This window comes from Cavia porcellus, unplaced genomic scaffold (assembly GCF_034190915.1).
Source record: "Cavia porcellus strain 051 isolate PalLab524CR breed Dunkin Hartley unplaced genomic scaffold, mCavPor4.1 scaffold_1, whole genome shotgun sequence".
Lineage (NCBI taxonomy): Eukaryota > Metazoa > Chordata > Mammalia > Rodentia > Caviidae > Cavia > Cavia porcellus.
The window spans coordinates 232,674,248-232,695,799 of NW_026947484.1; the positions used below are offsets into that span (position 1 = coordinate 232,674,248).

At 44.4% G+C, this 21,552-nt stretch overlaps 1 protein-coding gene across 3 annotated transcripts in view; it reads right to left on the reverse strand.

The window, feature by feature from the left end:
- The window catches only part of Plb1 (phospholipase B1), a 118,130-nt gene that overhangs the window by 57,140 nt on the left and 39,438 nt on the right, over positions 1-21,552 (reverse strand). For all 3 annotated transcript variants that reach the window (XM_063257967.1, XM_013155695.3, NM_001173028.1), the window contains 7 exon segments: positions 20,427-20,498; positions 19,572-19,646; positions 17,576-17,639; positions 9,273-9,331; positions 7,641-7,714; positions 6,076-6,119; positions 239-347 (listed from right to left, as the gene is read on the reverse strand). In XM_063257967.1, the coding sequence (XP_063114037.1) occupies positions 239-347; positions 6,076-6,119; positions 7,641-7,714; positions 9,273-9,331; positions 17,576-17,639; positions 19,572-19,646; positions 20,427-20,498 (497 nt within the window).

Sequence of the window (21,552 nt, forward strand, 5' to 3'; positions counted from 1 at the left end):
AGCACATGCCAGGCATCAGTTACTGTCCCTAGTTGCTGGGGGTAATGTTGGGGTGCACTAGCAGATTTCTGTGTCTGACAGCAAAGAACACCCCGAAGAGACGAGCCCAGATGCTGTAACGCAGGCCCCTTCTCCTGACCAAGCCCCAGTCTTGGGCCATGAACCCCAGCCTAGGTCATGCTCCTCACTCTGACCCCCTGGGTCAGTGCTGTCCTCCCCCCAGGGTGCCCTGGCTCACCCAGCGCGGGCTCCTGCCACAGCCTGGTTAAAGAAGGCTCCTACACTGTTTGCTTTACCAGTGCCAGTGGAGAAGCCTTTCAGGGAAGGGTTGAATTCTCGGAGGATGTCTGCAAACATAAGGCAGAGACATTGTTAGTGGCTAGCCTGAAGCAATCTGCACGTGCCTTTCGTGAGTGTCCCTGGAGGCTGAGGACAGAGCAGAGCTTCCCAAGTTCACCCCGCCTGGGAGGAGATGTTCAGCAGGCTGACGCCTCACCACCTGGATGGCATCAGTAGGTGCCCAGTAAGTTACTACTGAATAAATGTAAGTCTGGGCTAGGCAATTTTTCTCATGTGCTTTTGCCTTTTTCTAAGTATATAAAGCTGTACTAAGATATAATTCATCCCATAAGATTTACCAATTTAAAAATATACAGCATGATAGCTTTTAAATATATTTGTAGTTGTGCAACCATCACCGTGCTCACCTTTATTTTTCATATTTGTTATTTTTATTCACTTTTGTTTTTCAGTACTGAAGATTGAACCCACACTGAGCTACAACCCTGGTCAGCACCTCTAACCTTTGAGACAGAATTTTGCTAAACTGTGAAATTGCTCAGACAGGGCTCAAATTTTCCATCCTCCTGCCTCAGCCTCCCAGAGTGCTACTAGGATTAGGGGTGTGCACTTACCACACCCAGATCATTGTCACTTTACCCATTCTTTTCCCCAGAAAGCATTCTGGGCTCATTAGCACTAAGTCCACATTCCTGTCAGTAATTTACTTTCTGTCTCTAAAGATTTGTTTATTCTGAACATTTTATACACATGAAATCATACAAAATATTTTCCTTGGGACTGGTACCTTTCACTCAGCAAGTTTTCAAACTTACTCCTGTGGTAGAATATATTAGTGTTTCATTTCTTTTCACTGCTGAATAACACATTCCATTGTACAGACACACATTGCATTTATCCCTTGGCCAGTGGATAGGCATTGGGGTTGTTTCTACGGAACTGCTGGACCATATGGTGACTCTTAAGAGCCTTCTGAGGAGCGGTACAGCCTTCATCCCAAAACAGCGGCCCATTTCCCAGCCCCTCTAGCAGTGTATGAGTACATGGTCACTGCTCTTCACTACTAAGAGCCTTGTCATTACTGGAGATTGTGATGAGTGTCTCACTGTGGCCTTGATGTGTGCTGGTGACTACTAATCTTCAGCGTCTTTCATGTGACATTGGCCATTTATTTGTATGTCTTCTGTGGAGAAACGCCACTCAGATCCTTTGCTCATTTTTTATTACGCTGTCTTTTTGTAATTCAATTCTAAGAAGTCTGTATAGTTTCTAGAGTCAAGTTTCTTATTAGACATATGACTGTATTTTCTCTCACACTTTGGGCTGCAATGACTTTCCTGCCAATGTCTTTTAAAACACCACATATATTTCCCCCCTTTTGTGTTTTTGGTAGCGTATCTAAGAAGACTTTGTTTAACCAGGGTCATGAGGATTTGCATCTATGTTTTCTTCTAAGAGTTAATTTTAGCTCTTATATTGAAGTCTCTGATCCATTTTGAATCAATTTTTGTCTATGAGGCGAGGCAGGAATACAACTGTATTTTTTGTTTGTGACTATCTGGTTGTCCCTGGCCATCTGTTCAAAAGTTCACTATTGCCCTCATTGAATGGTTTTGGTCTCCTTGTTGAAAATGCATAAACCAGGAATACAAAGGGTCATTTCTGACTCCCAGTTCTGCATGATTGACCTGTACGTCTATCCTGATGCCAGGGACACACTGTCTTAATTAATGTAGCTTCACAGCAAGTTTTGAAATTGGGATGCATGAGTAACAATCCTCTGATTGTTACTTTCTTAAGATTGTTTTGCCTGTTCTGGGTCCCTTGAACTTCCTAAATTTTAGGATTAGTTTTACCAGTTTCTGCTAAGAAACTAAATATAATGAAGCCGTGTACTAATTTGCAAAACAATTTTATAAAAGTAAAAATTTCCTGGCTGGGGCTCTGGATTTAGCTCAGTGGCATAAGCACCTCCCTCGCAAGAACACGGTTGTGAGTTTCATCCCTGGTACCAATAAAAAACAAAAAAAATTTCCTGGCCCTTGAACATGGGAAGTCTTTCTGGTGGTTTTTTTGTTTTGTTTTTCTAAGTTTTTTTTAGACAGGGCCTCACTCTGTAACCCAGGCTGGCCTTGAACTCACGGCAATCCTCCCGCCTTAGTTCCCAAGTGCAGGGATTACGGGCATGGGCCACCATGTCCAGCCTAGATCTTTAATTTTCATCAGCAATATTTTGTGACCTTAAGAATTTAAATTTATTCCTAAGCATTTTGTCATTTTGATGCTATTATAAATGGGATTGTTTTCTTAATTTCATTTTCAGGTCATTAAATGTTAATGCATAGAAATACAATTGATTTTTGCATATTGACTATGAATCCTATAAATTTGTTGAATGCACTTATTAGGTCTAATAACTGTTAGTGAATTCCTTAAGTATATATATATGTATGAATGATAATGTCATTTTCAAGAAGAGGTAGCTCTCTACCTCTGTCGCTTTTTCTTTCAATTTTTCTTGCCTAACTGCCATCACTAGACCCTCTGGAATCCTGTTGAATAGTGGTGGGAAGAGCCCATATCTTCATCTTTTCTGTCTCAGAGGAGGCAGCAGTCATCACCTCTCACCAGGAAATGTGTGATCTGCAGGCTTTTAGCTAACGCCTTTTATCAGACTGAGGACTCCCCACCCCCCCTCCCTGTTCCTCTTTATTGCATGTTTTCATCTTGAAGCAGCATTAGATTCTATTAACTGCCCTTTCTGGTCCATTGAAATGATCCTGTGGTTTTGTCCTTTATTCTATGTATATAGTATATAACATTAGTTGACTTCCGTATTTTAAAACTTTGTATTCTTGGCCTAAATTGCACTTGGTAATAAGATATTCTTTTTTAAAAATTGCTAGATTTAATTTGATAGTATTTCTCAAGGATTTCTGTGTTCATATTCCTAGGAGATTAATCTGTAGTTTTCTTTTGGTATCAGGGTAAAACTCATTAGAGTGAATTGGGAAGTATTTCCTCTTATTTTGGGAAAGGTTTGCCATAAACTGGTAACTGGTACTAATGTTTGGTAGAGTTTACCAATGATACCAGAAAAGCTTGGCTGAGGGAGGCTGGGAAATTCTAAAATTATTAATTTAATCTCTGTATCTACATACCTATTCTAAATCCCCTTCCCATGTTACCTGGGACTGAACCCAGGCAAACACTGAGCCACAGCTCCAGTTTTGTATTATTTTAAATTTTGATACAGGGTCTTGCCAAGTTCCTCACACTAGCCTTGAATTTGTGATCCTCCTCCCTCAGCCTCCCAAGTAGCTGAGATTACAGAATGTGCCATCCTTCCCACACATTTCTGATTGATTTCATTTTAGTAGTTCGTATCTTTTTAGGATTCCTTTGCCCATTTCATCTAAGTTATTTCATTTATTGGCCATTCCTCCACTGGCTCTACACTTGACTTTTCATTTCTGCAACTTGGCCAAGAACTCCTTAGAGAAAGATCTGTATAAAGACTTCACATACTCTCAATAAACATTTATGACCTAAATTAGGAATAATCAGAATACCAGGAATAAAATAAAGGTTAGCCAGGATAGAAAAATTGTTCAACATCATATAGTCACTGAGAACGGAACCCTCAGTTAGAACTCTGATGTCTCAGCCCCAACGCAGGGCATTTTCCTGTGTCCCACAGTCTACTGAGAGGGCCAGGGGATAGCCAGAACTTTAGGGCTTCATCTCACCAAGCAGGACGCTTTCCAGAGCCAAGAACTGCTGCAAGGTCTGCTCAACACAGGTGGACTGGACTCAGTTCTGTGGCACTGAGGACACTGTGCTAATGGATTAAAACTGTATCTGCTATTAACTCAATCAATAAAAGAACTGCAGAATCAGATCTGAAAATGGTTTGTCCTAGGAGGTGGTGGATTCCCCGTCCCACTGAACACTGGCTATCCAGCTGTTTGGCAGGAATATCACCAAAATGAATTCTACACTGGATCAGGCAAGGACTTGCAGGTACATTCAGTGATCTCTGCCAAGAACATTCCATCCCCTTCCCTTACTGGATGGAATGCAGTTCTTGGAGCTCCTTTTCAGAAGACAGTGTTCACAGTCTTCTCCTTTTCCCTAAGCTTCATGCCTGGTTATAATTATCTCTTCTTGTGTCTATGTTTAGTGAGCCACGCCCCCAAAGAGATTTAAGTGATACCATCAGACCTTTATTTTATTCCCCAAGCATCCAGCACTGGATTACATTTGCACAGGGTGTTGGGCAAAAATTTTGTTCTGACCTTTACATCCTCATAAATTTGCACACATTTTCATGTAGTTATTTCCCCTCCTACCCCGGTTTTCTGGCCCATAGACTCAAATGGTTTTCACCTCTCTAGCAAAGAGTCTGAATACCACCATTCCCCAGGGCTAAGTGAGTCAGGGGACTTCACCAGAGGGCTAATACTGCCTCGGCCATTTGCAAATCACTATGGTGGAAGATCTTGAGCCAGATCATTTCTAAATATCTCATCTACAGTAATGGCCTGGGAATGAGAAAGCCCATATGCTAGGCCATCTCAAAGCCAAATTCATCACACACATAAAAGCCTCCCAAACTATTTCTCAGCAATAGTTAAATAGCTTATTTATAGCTCTTGTGTGGAGAACTAGAAACAAATAGGACAGGCAGTACTTGTGGAGTAGAACTGTACCGATTTAAATACTACACAACTTGCCAATAATCCAAACAGACAGCAAATGTGAAGCTGAATCAGCTCTGCCCTCTGGGGAGATTAAGCTTCCCTATCATCAAAGTCTTTGTGACAAAGGGATAGATATATACCCGAAAAGTTAAAGAGAATGAGACAAATTAAACTCCTTTCAGGCAAAATTATTGGCCAGAAGATTTTCAGAGGGAAGAATTCAATGTTGACATCTTCTGCAGATGCATGTTAGGGGGCAGCCCTGTGATGTACCTATACTGAGGAGAATAAAATGATGGGGCGGTGCACACCTGGAATCCTGGCTCTCAGGGAGGCCTCGTGAGGAAGGCCAGCCTGAGCAATGTAGCAAGACCTTATCTCAAAATAAATAAAAAGAGCTAGGGACATGCTCAGTGTCCCTTGGGTTGAATCCCCAGTAATGGGGAAAAAGAAGGTTTAATAAGACTGGACCCTTCAGAGAATGTAGACAGGTTTTTAAAAATCCCAAGAGGCTGTTGCTGATAAGATTGAGGAAAATGCTGTGGAGCCCCAAATACAGCTATGTTGAAAAAACCTGATCACTGGTAACTTTGTGTCCTGCAGCTGTGACACACTGAACACCATGTTGTGAGCAGTGACAGCTAAGTAGCCCACTGTCTGTGTTTATAGCCGCCTTCCAGATGCGTGCTTTGCTCAGAATGACAGGCAAAGCCCTGTTCTTTTGTCTGAATGGTGTGTGTGTGTGTGTGTGTGTGTGTGTGTGTGTGTGTGTGTGTTTTAGTGACTTGCTCTTAAGAGTTTAAACCCTTCCCTCTTTCTTCCTCGTTGGACAAGGTCGATTTCTTTTAAAAGCAACAACACTCCCCCCACCGCACCTCCACTCCACCCCCACTACTCCATATCTAAGGCTTTAATCCAGCTTGGGGAGCAGAGCCTGGGGCGGGGGAGCCCCAGAGAAGCAGCGCCTCCTACAGGCACAGCTGTGCCCTGCAGCCTGCCCCACGTGCGCATGCGCCACAGCTGACCCCCCCCCCCTTCCCCCTCCACCCACCCACCCTGCACGCATACTCACTGGGCAGCGTGGTCACCGAGCTGATGTTGTGGTCGCCACCGATACTGTTTGTGGGAACCAAGAAAGAAAACGAAGGTTAAGAATGTCAGCAACGGCAGAGCACCTCAGACATGATCAAGGGAAATCTTTCTGCGGCAGCCTATAGGGTTTGCTCTTTCTCGATCATTTTGATCATTTCGGCAAAAAAAGCAAACCGCAATACAACAGCCCCGCTCCTCTCTACCTGCACGCTGGAACCGCCTAACAAAACTGCTGGTTAAATGGTCATGGCTGCTTTTCTTTCCCCTTCATTTTTCTCTTCCTTTAATCTGTGACACTGGGGGAGGGGGAACTAAGTCCTTTGCACTCAGCCTTCCAGAGTCAGAGTGACCCTTTGGGCAGCCCCCACCCCAATTCACAGCTGTGCATTATTACTAGCAGTGAAAAATGGGGTTGTTTGTTTTGGCCTGCTCTTTTTGTTTGGTTAGAAAAAGCCATTTTTAGAAAGGCATCTTCTAGAAGTTAGCAGTTCCCCCAATCAATGCTAAAATTCTAGATAAATCAAAGGTTGCAAATCTTAGAACGCTAAGGCTGGGCTTCTAGTGATGAAAATATTCAGCAGTCCAGAGTTGACTGGAATCTGCTTTTCTGCATCCCTTTGTGCTGTGCCAACCTGCCCGGGAACACCTAAAACAGTGATGCCAAACCTTTCAAAGTTCTCCATGATAATAAACCAGCTGACTGCAGCACGCATGCCATAGGTTTGCCACCACTGACCTAGAAGTTTCCCAAAGTTTTGGGGTTTAACTCTGTGCAGCGACATGCCAGTAGATGACAGGCTTCTACTGTCACTCTGGCTAAAGCTGTGTGAGGTGGACACACCCCATACCAGGCCCAGGAAGCTCCAAAGGTGGCCAGGTTAGCCTTTCAACACATGGTGGGGACCTGACCCATGCAGCTTACAGCTGCAGCTGGATCATAAACAGAGCAGGAATCCGCCTGCTTGCAGCAATACATGACCGGGCAATGCCCCAGACTGGCGTCAGGAACCATCTGCGGTGCTGCTTGTTCTTTTAACATCTGGCTATGTGACCTTGGTGACCTTTATCCTCTCCGTCTTATTTCTTGCTCTGTAAATGCCAGCTCCCATTTAGATCTGCTTGTGTCAGGCAGTCCCATCTCCATCAGTTCTCAGACAATATTTTCCCTGCATCTAAGATGAGGAGATAAGCTCAGAGAACTAAGTAACCTGTCCAGTGTCACAGAGCTGGGCATTCAAATACAACTCTGGTTCCAAAGGCCAAGACATGTTCATCATTAGGCCACTGACTCCTTCTGAGATTATGTCACAGATGGAGAAATGTAAGGGCGAGAAGTGCTTTCAACTGAACATGCGTATAGTTTTCCCCTACCCCACCCCAAACTGCTCCTGTTCAGGTCTCACCTCCTGCTTAGAGAATGCAGTGGTTTGGGGAAGCTGATAAATGCCTTTTACAAACTGAACCTGGAAGTGGATCATGGGAAAAAACTACTGGTCTACCCGTTTCTTGAGGTATTATTGTTTAGAAGGTTCAAGGGAAACTCACCTCCAGGACAGGCCTCGGTACTCAGTCAGGACATCCAGGATGTTCCCAGGCCTGGACCCAGCGCCATTGCCTGCCTGAAAAGAAACCACAGGAGGGGTTTCCCTGGGGTCCCCAGCCCCAGATCGACCGGAAGACCCACGTCCATGTCCTGGCCAGGTACTTTCAAAAGGACTTATTTTAGGGTCCTGTGTTTCCCATGTTAAAAAGTTATAGCATATATTATAAAAGGAAACATCTCATTATTAAAAATAGGAATAACATGAAATCCTGTACACTTAGTATCCAGTTGAAGTAAGCAGAGGGTTTTTGTTTTATTTTTGAGACGCGTTCTGTGTAGTCCAAGCTGGGCTCAAACTTGACATTTCTCCCGTCTCAGCCTCCTGAGTGCTGGGATTTTAGGTTGGGTCACACACTACAGTCTTACATCCCTTGCCTGAAGCATATTATTTCTATAAAGAGCTATTCTAAAGGGCGTGCTGATGACTGCTCCCCACCAGCCAGCTGTGACCCCCCCACGCCATGGTACCCAATTCTTCTGCCACCTCCTAGGTGCATCACACTCAAAACTGCTGCTCTCCCAGGAAGTCCTGAGCAGCTGTGTGGTTCTGGATGCTTCCTTATCCTGACAGCATGTTCTAGGAGACCAGGGGATTGAGGGAACAGGAAGTGAGGAGGATGAGCTGCTTGTGCCAGGACCAGCCTGCCAGTCCTTCCTGGAAGGTCTCAGCAGTAGGACCTTTGGGTGAGTGGCTGCTGAGGGCCATGGAGGAGGCCTCTGCAGCACAGGGGTAGGATCCACACTCAGGGTCTGGAACTCTGAGTTCTGCTGGCTTCAGCAGTTCCAAGCCAGAGAGAGGGAAACTTCCTTGTCAGAATGTAAGGAAAGTTTTATCATAAGAATACAAAGTGTGCAAATGTCACTGTGAATAGGCTGCAGACATAAAAAATGTCAGCCAGTCCTTGGGGAGGACCCAGCTGGAGACCTGGGTTCAGCTGACCCAGGGGCAGCAGCTTGGCTCTATAATGAGTGACTAGAGAATGGAAGTTTGTGTCTAGAAACCTCTGGGCAACCCTATCCCCAACCCCATGCACGGTAAAGACCTCATTCTGTCATTGATCTTTGTAAAGTCTGGGGTCTCAGCAATGGGGCACCTGCAATGTGAACTTGGTAACCTTAGGGGGCCCCCCTCTCTTCCACTGGCTCCTGCTTCCTCCCCCACATCGCACTCATTTCTGTCCCAGCATCTCTTCTTTCTCTCACTGGTACCTTCCTTTAGTTTTTCTCTGTAGACAAAACACAGCACCAGGTCTTGAAAGATTTCCTATATTAAAGCCAGCTGACCTGGCCAGCAAAATCCCACGACTGGTGGGCTGGATGATGCAGGGGGGGTACTTCTGTCAATCATGCTACCTTGAGGGCCCCTCCAGATCCGGCACTGGGAGAGAAACAAGTTGGCTAGCATGGAGGAAAGGACTGCTGGATGCTGAGGTGGCAGGGCGGAGATGGGGGACCTGGAGATCAAGGCCTCATATGGCAGCATTTCAGAGTGAGGAGCAAAGCCTCTCGCTTTCCCCTGTATCTCATTTCATCAAACTCCCCCGCATCTTCCTTCTACAATCAGAGCAACTTACTGTGAGAGAGTCGCCTAAGGCACCGATGACCTTGATGTCAGCTGGCTTTAGCCTGTGAACTGAGAATGCAAACTGGAGTGAATGGAAAGTGGGGGTTCAGGAAAGCCCTGGATCTAGGTCCCCCAAAACCAGTGAGCATTGTCTAGGCAAGTGGAGAGTCAGTCTCAGTAGCCGTACACCCTGGACAAAACACAGGAAGAGCCCATCCTGTCCTGACAACTCCATCGCAGCAGCCAGGGTGCTCACCTGCCAGTCTCATGATTTGTGGGTGATGCCAGGTGTAACAGGCAAGAGACAGGCCTTGGCAAGGCAACTTGCAAGGAAGGAAGGAATTCTGCTGCAACCAACACTTAATCTATTCTAGGATCTGGTGATGGTTGGGATAAAATATTGCATTGTCCTGTAAAAGACCTGCTTGGTTTTGCCAAAGTGAGGAGGGAAATACATTTACAACCAGTGAAATTTTTAGCTAAGGTAAAAGTTGCATAACACAAAATTAATAATTTAAGGTAAACAATTCAGAGGCAGTTAGTGAAATCACAGTGTTGTACAACCATCAACACTGTCTGGTCCTAAACATTTTCGTTGCTCCCAAAAGAGACCCTACGCCCATTAAGCAATCATTTCACAGCCCCTCTGCCCCAGAAACTAGTACTTACCTAGTGTCTCTACGGGCTTACTCAGAATGTATATTTTACATAAAGAGATTGTGTAATATGTGTCCTTTTCTGCCTGGCTTCTACTTTGCATAATACTTGCAAAGTTCAACCATACTAGAGCATATATCGATATTTTGTTCATTTAACTGAATAATATAACACTGTACGAATGGATCTATCACATTTTTATCCATTTATCCATTGATGGGCATTAGAGTAGTTTCCAACTTTTGGTGATCATGAATAGTACTGCTGTGAACATCTGTATACAACTACTCACCTGAACCCCTTTTAATTATTTGGGGTATGTACCTCAAAGTAGAACTGGCAAGTCAGATGATAATCCTATGTTTAACTTTTGAGGAACCACCAACTTGTTTCCCACATTCTGGCTCTAATTTTTTATTAACTTGAACTTAAACACATTCTGTGACATGATTAAACAGCTATTCCTGCAACACACACCCTGAAACCAGCAGTGGCTGGGTGCTTACGCGACAGTGACCAGAAATGGACAGGCCTTTCGGAAACTCATTGGCTAAGGGACTCTATAAGGAGAGGCATCTCTAGTTGTAATAATTCCTAGCCTGGTGATTGCTGCCAGACGCACAAAGTGATGGACCACTTAGAGCTGGAAGGAGTCCCCCTTGGGGTGTGGCAGAGGCAGTGTCAGAACCTTTCGGGGAGAAGATGGCATTTGAATTAGTCCCCCGGAAATGGCGAGGCATGGCAGGAAGCCGAGGCAGTGATGGCCAGAGGACAGCACACAATGTCTATAGAGCACAGCGAGTTGTACTGTCGGCTTAAGGGGAGGCCACATGAAGAAGGCTAACAATATTAGCAACAGCAAAAAGGTAGGTTCGGGCCACAGGCCTTTCCTACCTAAGAAGTTTGGAGATTAGCGTGACAATTGTCATATATGTAATTATTTGCATATACTAGTCCTGACATATGCTAACATATGTCAGCATGAATCCAGATGCGTTCTGAGCACTATGTCTGCAGTTTCTTGCCATGTATAGTTCAGTCCCTCAAGCCATGAGTTTACCTCCCTTCGCCCAGGCCATCCTGACTTTGCCATGGTTCCCACATGTGCCTTCCACTGTCCTTAGTGGTATGATGTTGCACACTAAATTGCTCAAATAGCTTTCCTGCCTTGCAAGAAGCCTAGTACAGAGTTTGCTTCAGGCAGTGGCCACCTAGGAGAAAGAAGCCCATCGCTACAGTGGACCATTGTTTAAGATGGACAAAGAAAATCTGTCTTCAGGAGGACTTCTTGATGGCTTTCTTTGCCAAGACAACCTGTAGCACCTGCAGTGAATCACAGAAGACGCTTTCAACACAGGTGGGCTCCATATAACCCACAGCATTCAGCAACACCCAAATCACAGTTGACCAGCATTTACACTTGCTTGGGAAGCCATGCTCCCCTTGGGAAGGTGTTCAGAGGGATCTCTAGGTCTTCAGAGACCTCTTGCCCACCTGTTTCTATAATGCCTGCAGAGGGGGACCTGCTATCCGACTGACCATTAGCTCCACTGAAAAAGTCCCTACCACTTCCTACAAAAGGAGGCAAAATGACACATACTTAGTTGTGAGTATATGTATGCAAGATATATAGATAGCAGTCCTCAAACTTGATTATGCATCTGTCTGCAGGAGAGCTTGTAAAAACACAGATGGCTGCCCTCCGAGCTTCTGAGTCAGTAGGTCTAAGGTGGGGTCCAAGGACTTGCATGTCTAATAAATTCCTAGCTCCTGCTGATACTGCCAGTCCAGTCTGGGTACCACATTTTAAGAACTACTAATAGAGACACCTTTTTATTCTAAAGCTGTGGCTGTGGTTTGTTTCTGCACCTGTAGAAACCTAGAGCCACTTACCCTGTGTGTGCCTATGAGCTCATACAAGTGGACCTAGCCCTACAAAGTCTGATGCTGTGTTTGTAGCTTTGCCTTTTTAGATTCTGGAGCCATAAGGTATATGGGGTGTCTGTCCTCCAAAGGCATGCACACTCATACATGTACACACACACACACACACACACACACACACACACACACACTTCCACATGATAGTAGCCTGCTTGGCCCTTCCCAGGCTTCCACAGCTACACGACATAGTTAGAAGAACAATATCAAATCATAAAGCCAGCTGCACACATTAGCACACGTTTACAGGGCTAAGCATGAGGATGCTAAGATGACCCCTTCTTCAAGAAATCAGGCTATGGGTAAAAAAGGAAACAAAAGTGGAAAATGACACCCTCTTCCCTGCCTTCCCGAGGGGTTTATTTTAGCTCCCACTGATGACAGTCAATCACCACATTCTTACTGCCATAATAGAGTAAATTCTCTGAACACTCTCTGGCGCGCAAAGGTTAGGGGAAATCTTTGGGGCTGGTAAAATGTGGAAGAGACGGCAGATTTGCTTCAAAAGCTTTATTATTATGGTTTCTAAAAAAAGCTAGCTGAAACTGACCATTCCTGTCTCCTAAGTTTGTAGTGGAAAAGAGCAGAAACACCAATGTACATGCACACACGCAAAGCTAAGTCTCTTGCCCTGTGTGCGCTTGGTCACTTCTCCATCCCTGGGGCACAGTATCCAATATTCACAACTTAGAGGAGGAGAGGTTTATTTTGGTTCAAGTTATCAGCCCATGGCTGGCTGGCTGGCCCCAAAGCAAACAGGATGTGAGGGGAGCAAGGCAGAGGAAAAGGTGAACAGTTCCCAGAGGCCAGGGAAGAGAGAGAGAGGAGAGGAGCCAGGAATAAGAATAAATCCATCTGGGTCACGGTCCCAGGGATCCACCTAATAGCACATCTCTCTACTCATCTACGGGTGAATCCATGCCCATGATCCAGTCACCCCCACACAGATTAGAATCTTGGGGGACATTTTAGACCTAAACCATAACAGTGAGTATATGTGTAAATACGTGTTTCTGGAAGAGGAGTTTTCCAGCTTGATGTTCAGGTGGATTCTTAGCAAAAGATAATAAACTGAATGAAATAAGTGGAGAAGAATTGACTTACCTAGATTTTACTACTAAATTAGAGCTCAGATGCACGGGATCGGTCTAACATTCTATAGATCATGATTTGAGATTTGTGAATGTTGTCATGTATGACAAAGACAGTTTAAATACAAAGGGTGATCAACAGGTATGTGTGTGTTCAAATAGAAAATATTTTTTTGGTACAGTAAAAGAGACATTGCCGTTAATCTCCCTCAAACACTTTCCCTCACTTCAGACAAATGTATTCCATCGGTCTGGCTACTTTCTGAAGCACTCTGGATGTCCTCCTTGGTGTCTTTATGACAGGTGACACAAATTCCAATGAATGCTGCTGCTGAGTGCCATCCTACAGAAAGGCAGGCTCATACAACATGTGATGGTGTGACCTCACCCACTTTATTCTAGGGATCTGGCACCCTGCAACTTTCGGCTCTGGCCCAAAATGATCACAGAAGAGGACTGTTTTGAATCTATTCATCACCACAATCATGAAATTAAAGACACTCCCAGGAGAAGACTTCTAGTACCACTTCAGCAAGTGGCAAGAAGATAGGCCGTGTGTGTTCAAAACAGCGGGGAGTAACTTGAGGGGAATTCATGGAAAGTATCATTGTATTTCTCTACCATACCTCATATAGCAAAGAACTTTAGCAATTGCTCTCTTTAGCAAAAGAACTATTTAGAGATAAGATTAAACTCCTGGGACTTGATTAGCCAAACATTATCTGGTACAAATTGTCCACTATCATGAAATAAATTGATAAACATATCATTGCGCACAAGATTTCTATGGAAGGAACCTCTTATCAAAAGGCCATCAGAGTGAGCTCTGATGAGGCATCTTCAAGGGGAGGAAATCTGTGTGCTTGAGTATGAAATGGGGAAATGCTCCATGTTCTAAAAGCTAATCCCAGGAGAAATGTTTGGAATGCTAATGCAAAGTCTTATGTAACTGAACAATTTAAACTATCTGGGACTGAAATGGGAAAACCCAACTGTTTTGATTATTGATTGGTGATGCCCAACCCGTTTGCTCTCTGATCTTAAGGACTTGTGAAAACACTTCCACCATGATGGCAACTTGCTGGCACATGACTAGGACCTTGTTTCTACCTTTGGAGTTTATATAAATATGCACTTTGTACACTGTAGGAGCAGTGGGGATTGAATCCAGGCCTTCATGCTGAGCTATATCCCTAATCCCCCTCCTTCCTATTTTGAGACAGATTCTCATTAAATTGCTAAGTTGCCCAGCCTGTGTTCCCTGATTTGGTGTTCCAGAGCAATGGGGCTACAGGTACTATATGCCACGGTGCCTGGTTTAATGTGGATGCTTTTATATTAGTTTTTTAGAGAGCACAATGTAGCTAATGGGTCAAATAATGATATTGGAAGCTTAGATAGGAATCGAGGGCTCACAATAAATAAACAAACCATTCTGGTTTATACTATTGGTGACAGTGGCACATAATTGCTTTGTGGATCCCTGTTCTCAAAATCTGTGAGTCTTTCCCTCTGTGTGGATTTAGAGACTTACTTCAAGATAGCCAACATCTGTAGATGGCCAACACACCACATCCCTTCCCACTCTGCATCTCCCCTCCTTTGACAAAGCCATTTCTTTTCTCACTGGGATACCTCAAGTCAGCTACTCAACTCAGCAATTTTTTTTTCTGTCTTTTTGAGATAGGCTCTTGTTATGCAGTTCAGGCTGGCCTTAAGCTCACCTTGTAGCCCAGCCTGGTCCTGAACTCACAACAATTCTCCTGCCTCAGCCTCCTGAGTTCTGGGATTATAGGCATGCGCCACTATGCCAAGCCCAGCATATGTTTAAGTTATCCAGATTCTGTGAGGTAGAAATACTAGCTAGTAACATGAAATGTTGATGCAAGTGATCACAAAGTTGTGAAGCCCACAACAGCTGGTACTTGGCTAACTGCGCATGTCCCCTGACCGTACAAGCTTTTATGTTTTTTTAACCACCAAACTCTAATTGGTTATCAAGTGAATTATTTATATCAGCTCTCTCCATGTCATCCCCAAAGCATGCAGGACAGGCAACCAGGCTCATCACCTGTGAGCTCACAACTGTGATAAGAACAAGGCCCCTGGGATACAGAGACCTGGTGTGGGGTGAAATATCACTCTCAGGGATGTATAGATTCCTGTGTCTGTGGACTGAGGGAAACACTGGAAAAGAGGTTTTCGAAAATCATTCTGAGGGTGAAATAGTTAATTGATAAGGTAGTCTTAGTGAAAAATGGTTTTAATGGGAGACATTTTGATTGGATGATTTTAAGATCTGTTTCAACCCTTAGAAGTGATTTGATGAATTAGAAATGCCCAGCCCTGTAATCCAACCATTCACTAAACATTATTGGGCTCCTATCATGTGCCAAGGTATCAAAATGAGATGACCAGCTCTGATACATATCAAATTCCTTTGTTTTGATTGGAAATTGCAAATACAGTATCCAGGAGAGGGAAAGAACTCACTAGAAACATGACAGTTATCAAAGGAAATAATAATGTGGCCCTTTGCTAAGACTTTTGTCCTTTCTCATCAGTCACAAGTGTGGTTTGAACCCTAATTATAGATCAATTTCATTATCATTCATTTGGTTGGGGTAACTTTTCAGGGGAGACTTAGCACAGTTATTGATGTGTACGTCCCCATTTGGAAACCAGGAGTGTTTTAGTCCTATGCCACCTTGGTTAGCTTGGGAAGGCTTAACTCTGCTTACTTAGACAGCTCCATCACCAGATATCCCAGCTCCCAAGGCCTTGAGATTTCTTCATTTTGCATCTTCAAGTGCCAATACATACAATAATCATCACGGAGTAAACAAGAGATTCTCCTTTTATCTAGTTTTTAGATATTGAGATATATTCTAATGGATTGGTTGTTATGACAAAAACATAATCTGGACAGATTGCAAAATACTCTGATCAATGTTCCAGAATGATAAGATTAAAAAGAAATGGATATGATTTCACTATAAACAGTACGGCTATTAAAACATTCAGATTGATATTTTATGTCTCTGTCTCAGTACACACATCTATATACACATATATCTATAGCTGTATCTTTGAGTAAGAGATTTTACTGCAGGGAGACCTACATAGGAAGCTGATCATCTATTTTTGCTGTTAAAGTCCAGCTGGTAATCTAGCCCAAGGCAATGAAACAAGAGACAGAAGTCTTAAAGACTAAACTGCATATAACTATAAGATCTTTGTCACTTCTGTGTCGTGCAAGCGCTGAGAATTGTTTCTCAGTGAGGTGGTGGAGTTCTTAAGAGAGGAAGCTTATAACGCAGGGTGAACAGAGCAGGTGCCTGCTCTTCAAAAGGGTTAATGTTGGTGTCCCAAAGTGAGTTACATCTTAGCAGAGGGGGACATAATAAACCAAAGACAACCCACAAACCTGTCCCCTTCTGCACAAGACAAATTCCCTTCCTAGTCTCCACTATGTTATAACCCCGTCAAGAGGGATATCACCTGACATGGGATATTCAGCCTCTACAACTGCGATCTAAATAGACCTCTTTTCTCTATAGGTACCCTGCTTTAGGTATCATGTGATAGCAACAGAAAACAGATCAGATGCAATCGTGTAGCCCATCCCTGCAGCTTAGAACCAGCGTCGGTTTTAGATCAAAGTTTAGATGAGAAAATTTTTCAGTTAGATACCCATCATTTGAGTGTTCAAAGGTAAGACATGTGTGAAAGGTGAGCTCATCAGGGCATCTATCTGCTCTACTCACAGCACAAGATCACAATCTGACTACAAAGATTTTTCATCCATGTAGTCATGTGACAGCTTTAAACTTAATTTTCCTGTCTTTTAACATATAATCTTGAGGCCGTGAGTAGTAATAGATCAACTAGAATACAAACTCCTGGAAGGCACACATAGGAGACACCTAACAATCCTCTAATGGATGAACATATCCTGTCACCCTCCAGGACCAAGTAAAGCAACCTGTGTCACTGACTCTGTGAGTTCTGTGGATCACCATGAATCTCCTGTGACTCTCCACAGCCACACAGGTCACATGCACAATGCCACTGCTTCCAGACCACTTTCCTGGGAGCAAAAGGACAGCCCTCAAGCAGTCTCTGTCTGGAAAGTTTGCTAGCTTAGATTTCCATCACTGTCAATCTGAAAGACATGTTTTAGAAATCCCAAGGGGGAGTAACGTGCAGAGCTGGGGTATTTTTCTGTCTGTGGAACTCTGAGTACCCTGGACCAGGATTCTAGACTGGCTATTTTGCTTTCTGTTGGGAGGAATTTTGCTTCTTTTGAAGAACAGTTCAACCTTCAAGCCTTCAAGGCAGGGACAATGACATCAGTTAGCTCAGCTAGCATCATACACAACATGCGTGATAGGGGGTCAATACTCAAATGCTTTCTGATCATGATTCTCTATTTTCTTTGAAGAATAATCACACACAAGCACAGCCTCATGACACACATGCCGAGCTATTTCTGTTGTCCTTGAAGAGTCCTGCTGGCGTGTTTCAGATTGTGCAGAAACCCCTTGCCCTCTTAAGGTTGCTCTGTTTTGGAGAATTTTACTTCTTGAGTGAGTTTAAAGAATCAGTGAATGCACATGTGTACCTGAGGTGGGAGTGGAGTCGGAAGGGTCCTTGTCGGGACATCTGATTTCCGTCCCTTCTCTCTCCTGAAATGAAAGAAGAAATGAAAATAAGAGAAATAAGAAGAAATGGATCGCACTACATTGGAAACTGGCTGAGAAGTGGCCCTCTATGTTGAAAAAATATCACTGAAGATAAAAATCAAACCCTGGGATGCTTTCAAAAATTTCTTCACCCCTTCAGTCCTAGTATGCCACTGTTCCCTGGTCTGTCCCCTCCTCTCTCTTAGCCCAAGTTCAGACCTTTGCTCTTTCTGCCCTGAAACATGGCACCTCTCACCAACATCACCATTCTCAATCTGTGGGTCTCCTCCACTTTCTGGTCATTTCAGAGTGGCCTCTCCTGGCAGGATGTCGCTATGGGATTCCCCTCCCAAATCCTCGTTGCAGCCGGGCATTTTTGTCTGCTACTATTGTCTGTTATTATACAGCCTAGAATGGTATCTGGCATAGTAGATGCTCAACAAGTACTTGTGGGTTGAACAAATAAATTACTCCTCTGTATCAACTTAAACCCTGAGTCCATTTTCCCATACATAGCCCAATAGCTCTCTAAACTTAGACCCTAACCAAACTCCTCCAAGTCCCTGGCCACACATTCACCCGTTCTCTCTCTCTCTCTCTCTCTCTCTCTCTCTCTCTCTCTCTCTCTCTCTGTCCTTTTCCTCTTTCCATTTTCTTACCCTTCCATCTACTTGGCTCAAACCTATCTTCAAAGGCTGAGGTCATGGGTATCCAGCCTTAGGAAACCTTCCTCTTCTCTGTGCTCTCAGAATACCTATGAAAGCTTTAATTATAGTACTTATTACATTGCTCGATAATTACTAGTTGCCTTATGTGTTACCAGCCTGAGTTGCTTGGGACAAGAAATGTATCTCATTTCTTTTTACTCCCTCTGCCTTGAATCCATCTAGCATTCCATTTATTCATTCAACAAATAGTTACTGGGCACTGACCCTGAGTTTTCCCTTGAGCTTGTATCCTAGAAGGACTCAGCAGATGCTTAATGAGTATACCCCAAATGAATGTATGACTGCCTCTTATCAGATGATAACTCCAACACTCACAAAGCACTCAGGGCATGCCAGATACAGTTCAACTTATTCATTGCAATTTCACAACATTACTTGATAGAACTATTAGTGTCATTGTTCCCCAGGTTAAGAACCAACAGATGGGAGGATAAGAGTCTTGGTGAGTGACTCAGCCAGTAAACGGAAGAGTCTGGATTTGAACCCAGAGCAAGATTCCGTACTCACTATGTCACTGACCCTGGGTGTGTCCTTACTAGTACGATATTAGAAAGTCTTTCACACTGCGTCTCTTAGGATGGAAACCCAAGCCACTAACTAAGCCTCTACCACTTGGCTAAATATCACTGTCCTTCCTAAAATACAGAGGGGTGAGGATTAGAACCAAATCCCACTCAACCCCTTAGGTCTCCAGGTCCATGAGAACAAAGACACCAACCTTAAAGGGTTTGTCCCTTCCTCAGAGGAGTAGAGTACCCTACCTAATTTCAACAGGAAGTATCAACAAGACACAGAGATAACCGTGGGCCGATAGGAATAAGTGAGGGCTTCTTTGGTTTCTATACTCTGTGGTCCAGAGTTCACCACATTTCTCTGCCTTGTCCTAACCATTCGCTTCAGGTTAAGGTCTCAGATGAACTTGTTAGAGGTCTGGGAAGCCTAAAGTCATGACAGATTGGGATCAGACACTCCCAAATCCCATAATGCCTAGCAGCTGGTGTCTCGGGTACTTCTTGGGTAGGGAGATCTGCTTCCCAGCACCAAAGGAACCATGCTCACTGCCTTCCCCACCCCAACCAGCCCTGACTGAGTTGCAAATGCCTGGACCTGTCCCAGGGGCACACATGGAAGTTTCCAAAGAGTCAGCAGCAGGGAGTGGCTCTTGGTTCCCCTGAGTGTTTGGCAATCACAGAAAACCTTTTCTTACCTTGTGCTGCCTCTGGCGCTTTAGCAACCTGGACTGGTAGTTGCTGTTCCTGTAGGTGAACAGGTAGGGGCTCTCCTGCAGGAAAAGGCAGCAAGCAGGTTATAATCACGAGCCAGAAACCTGTCTGCTGAAAAATTAGTGCTCATCACCCAGCAATGCCTCTGGTTGATTTGCAACATTCATTCATCCCCTCAATGATCACCAAGCCGTGTCCTGGCCTCTCTTGCCTGGGATACCCATTCAGAAACATACTGATGCTTTGAAATGTCCCCTAGGCAAGTCAACATCTGGCTTTTTCTAGTTGGGAGATTGTGTGCTAACAGGCTAAGTAGTCAATGAGAAGAGAACTTAATTTTAAGCTGCCTGATAGCCAAAGTAAAGAGGGAAGTAGGGTGAAGAACATACTTCTGATTGTATAGTAAGACAGATGCTTTGATTAGCATTAATTGGTAGAAGTTATTTGTTCCTGTTTAGCCTGTTCTGACTCATTTATCTGACCACATGTTAGCCACAGATTTAAGACATAACCAAAATGACCTTCTTTCAAGACCTCTTGGATACTCATCATGCCTTCCTCTGTCTTCACTCTGAAGCGTTGGAAATGGTGTTTGAGGCCCAGGGAAAGTGTGTGGGACCATTGTTTGGGACCGGAGGACCTTGGCTTTGTTCCTGTGCCTTCCACAGCTGTGGGAGGCCTCTGCAAAGCTAGAACGGTCCCCCTAGTGCTTAGATGTCAGCCTTAGTGCATCCTTGAATGCAAAAATATGTCCAGGCCCAGAAAAACAGGCGCCTCTTCTCGGCCAAGTCCATGCAGCCAGTAGCTCTTTTCCCTCCATTCAGTCCAGCCCTTCCTACCTGAGACGGACACTTCATTGGCCTCCTCTCTATTGTGCTGAAAGGCTCATCTTTCTGTCCCACTGGCTTCATCTAGAAAAGAAGGGGACCTTTAAGACAAACAAGTTTTGCCAAGATATCAGTCACCCAAGGTACCTTTGACCAGCATTTCTCAGAGTTTGGGTCTTGGATCAGCAGTGTTAGTGCCATGGCAGTGTTAGTGCCATGGGAAACTCAGAGCAAACGAATTTCCAACCCTGGTTCCAGACCTGCTAAGTCAACTGCTGCTGATCGCAAGGCTTAGGAGGAGTTGGTGGGGTTTTGACAGTGAAGGACCTCCTAGTCCTGACAGTGCGTAGGAGAAATTGAACACAGAGAGGATGAGACGGAGCCCAGTTAACAGGGCAGACTATGACACTGGTGCCCAGATCCAAGCAAATGTCTCCCAGTGGGTCACACAGTTTCCTGGTCCCTTAGGGGCCAGTTGCCCAGCTCACCTTCTTGTCCTGCTTCTCACTGCCCAACTTTTAGTTGGCTCATTGATCACATTTCCTTGGACAGTGGAACGAGACAGGAAGGAAGGGGCAATCCATGGCTTGCAAAAGGCCCACCCTCCCCTCATCCTTTCCACTTCCTGTGTCAACATAAACCCAGGCCCAAAGGGGAAATAAGCCCCCTGTGACTCAGTTTATACAACTGTGAATGGAACCAGTTTGGGGCCTAGGTCAGTCAACTCCCATGTCTCTAACTGGGGCGCACATTTGTTTTTGTTTGGGGGTCATTTAAGATGTTCATTCTACATGCATAAATGATTAAAGCAAATACCATGATGGCTTTGAAGGTTCACCGATTTTCTTTTGCATGTGCTTTCTAGCATTTGAGAGCTTCGTGTTTGGTTCTCAGCTTTGCAGTCCAGAGTGCTGGGCTCTGGTGGCACCCTTGTCCTCATGTCTCTTTTGAAGGACTCTTGACAGGGAACGCAGGAAGCCACTGACTGGGGCACCGCCCCTGGCCTGGCTCAATCACAGATTCTGCGTCTGGCATGAGCATTTCAGATCCCCCAGCAGTATCTCAGCCAGAAGCTGTGCCCCAACAGCAAGGAGTCAGGAGGGTCCTTTACCCAACACGAGAATGGTTTTCAGCAAAT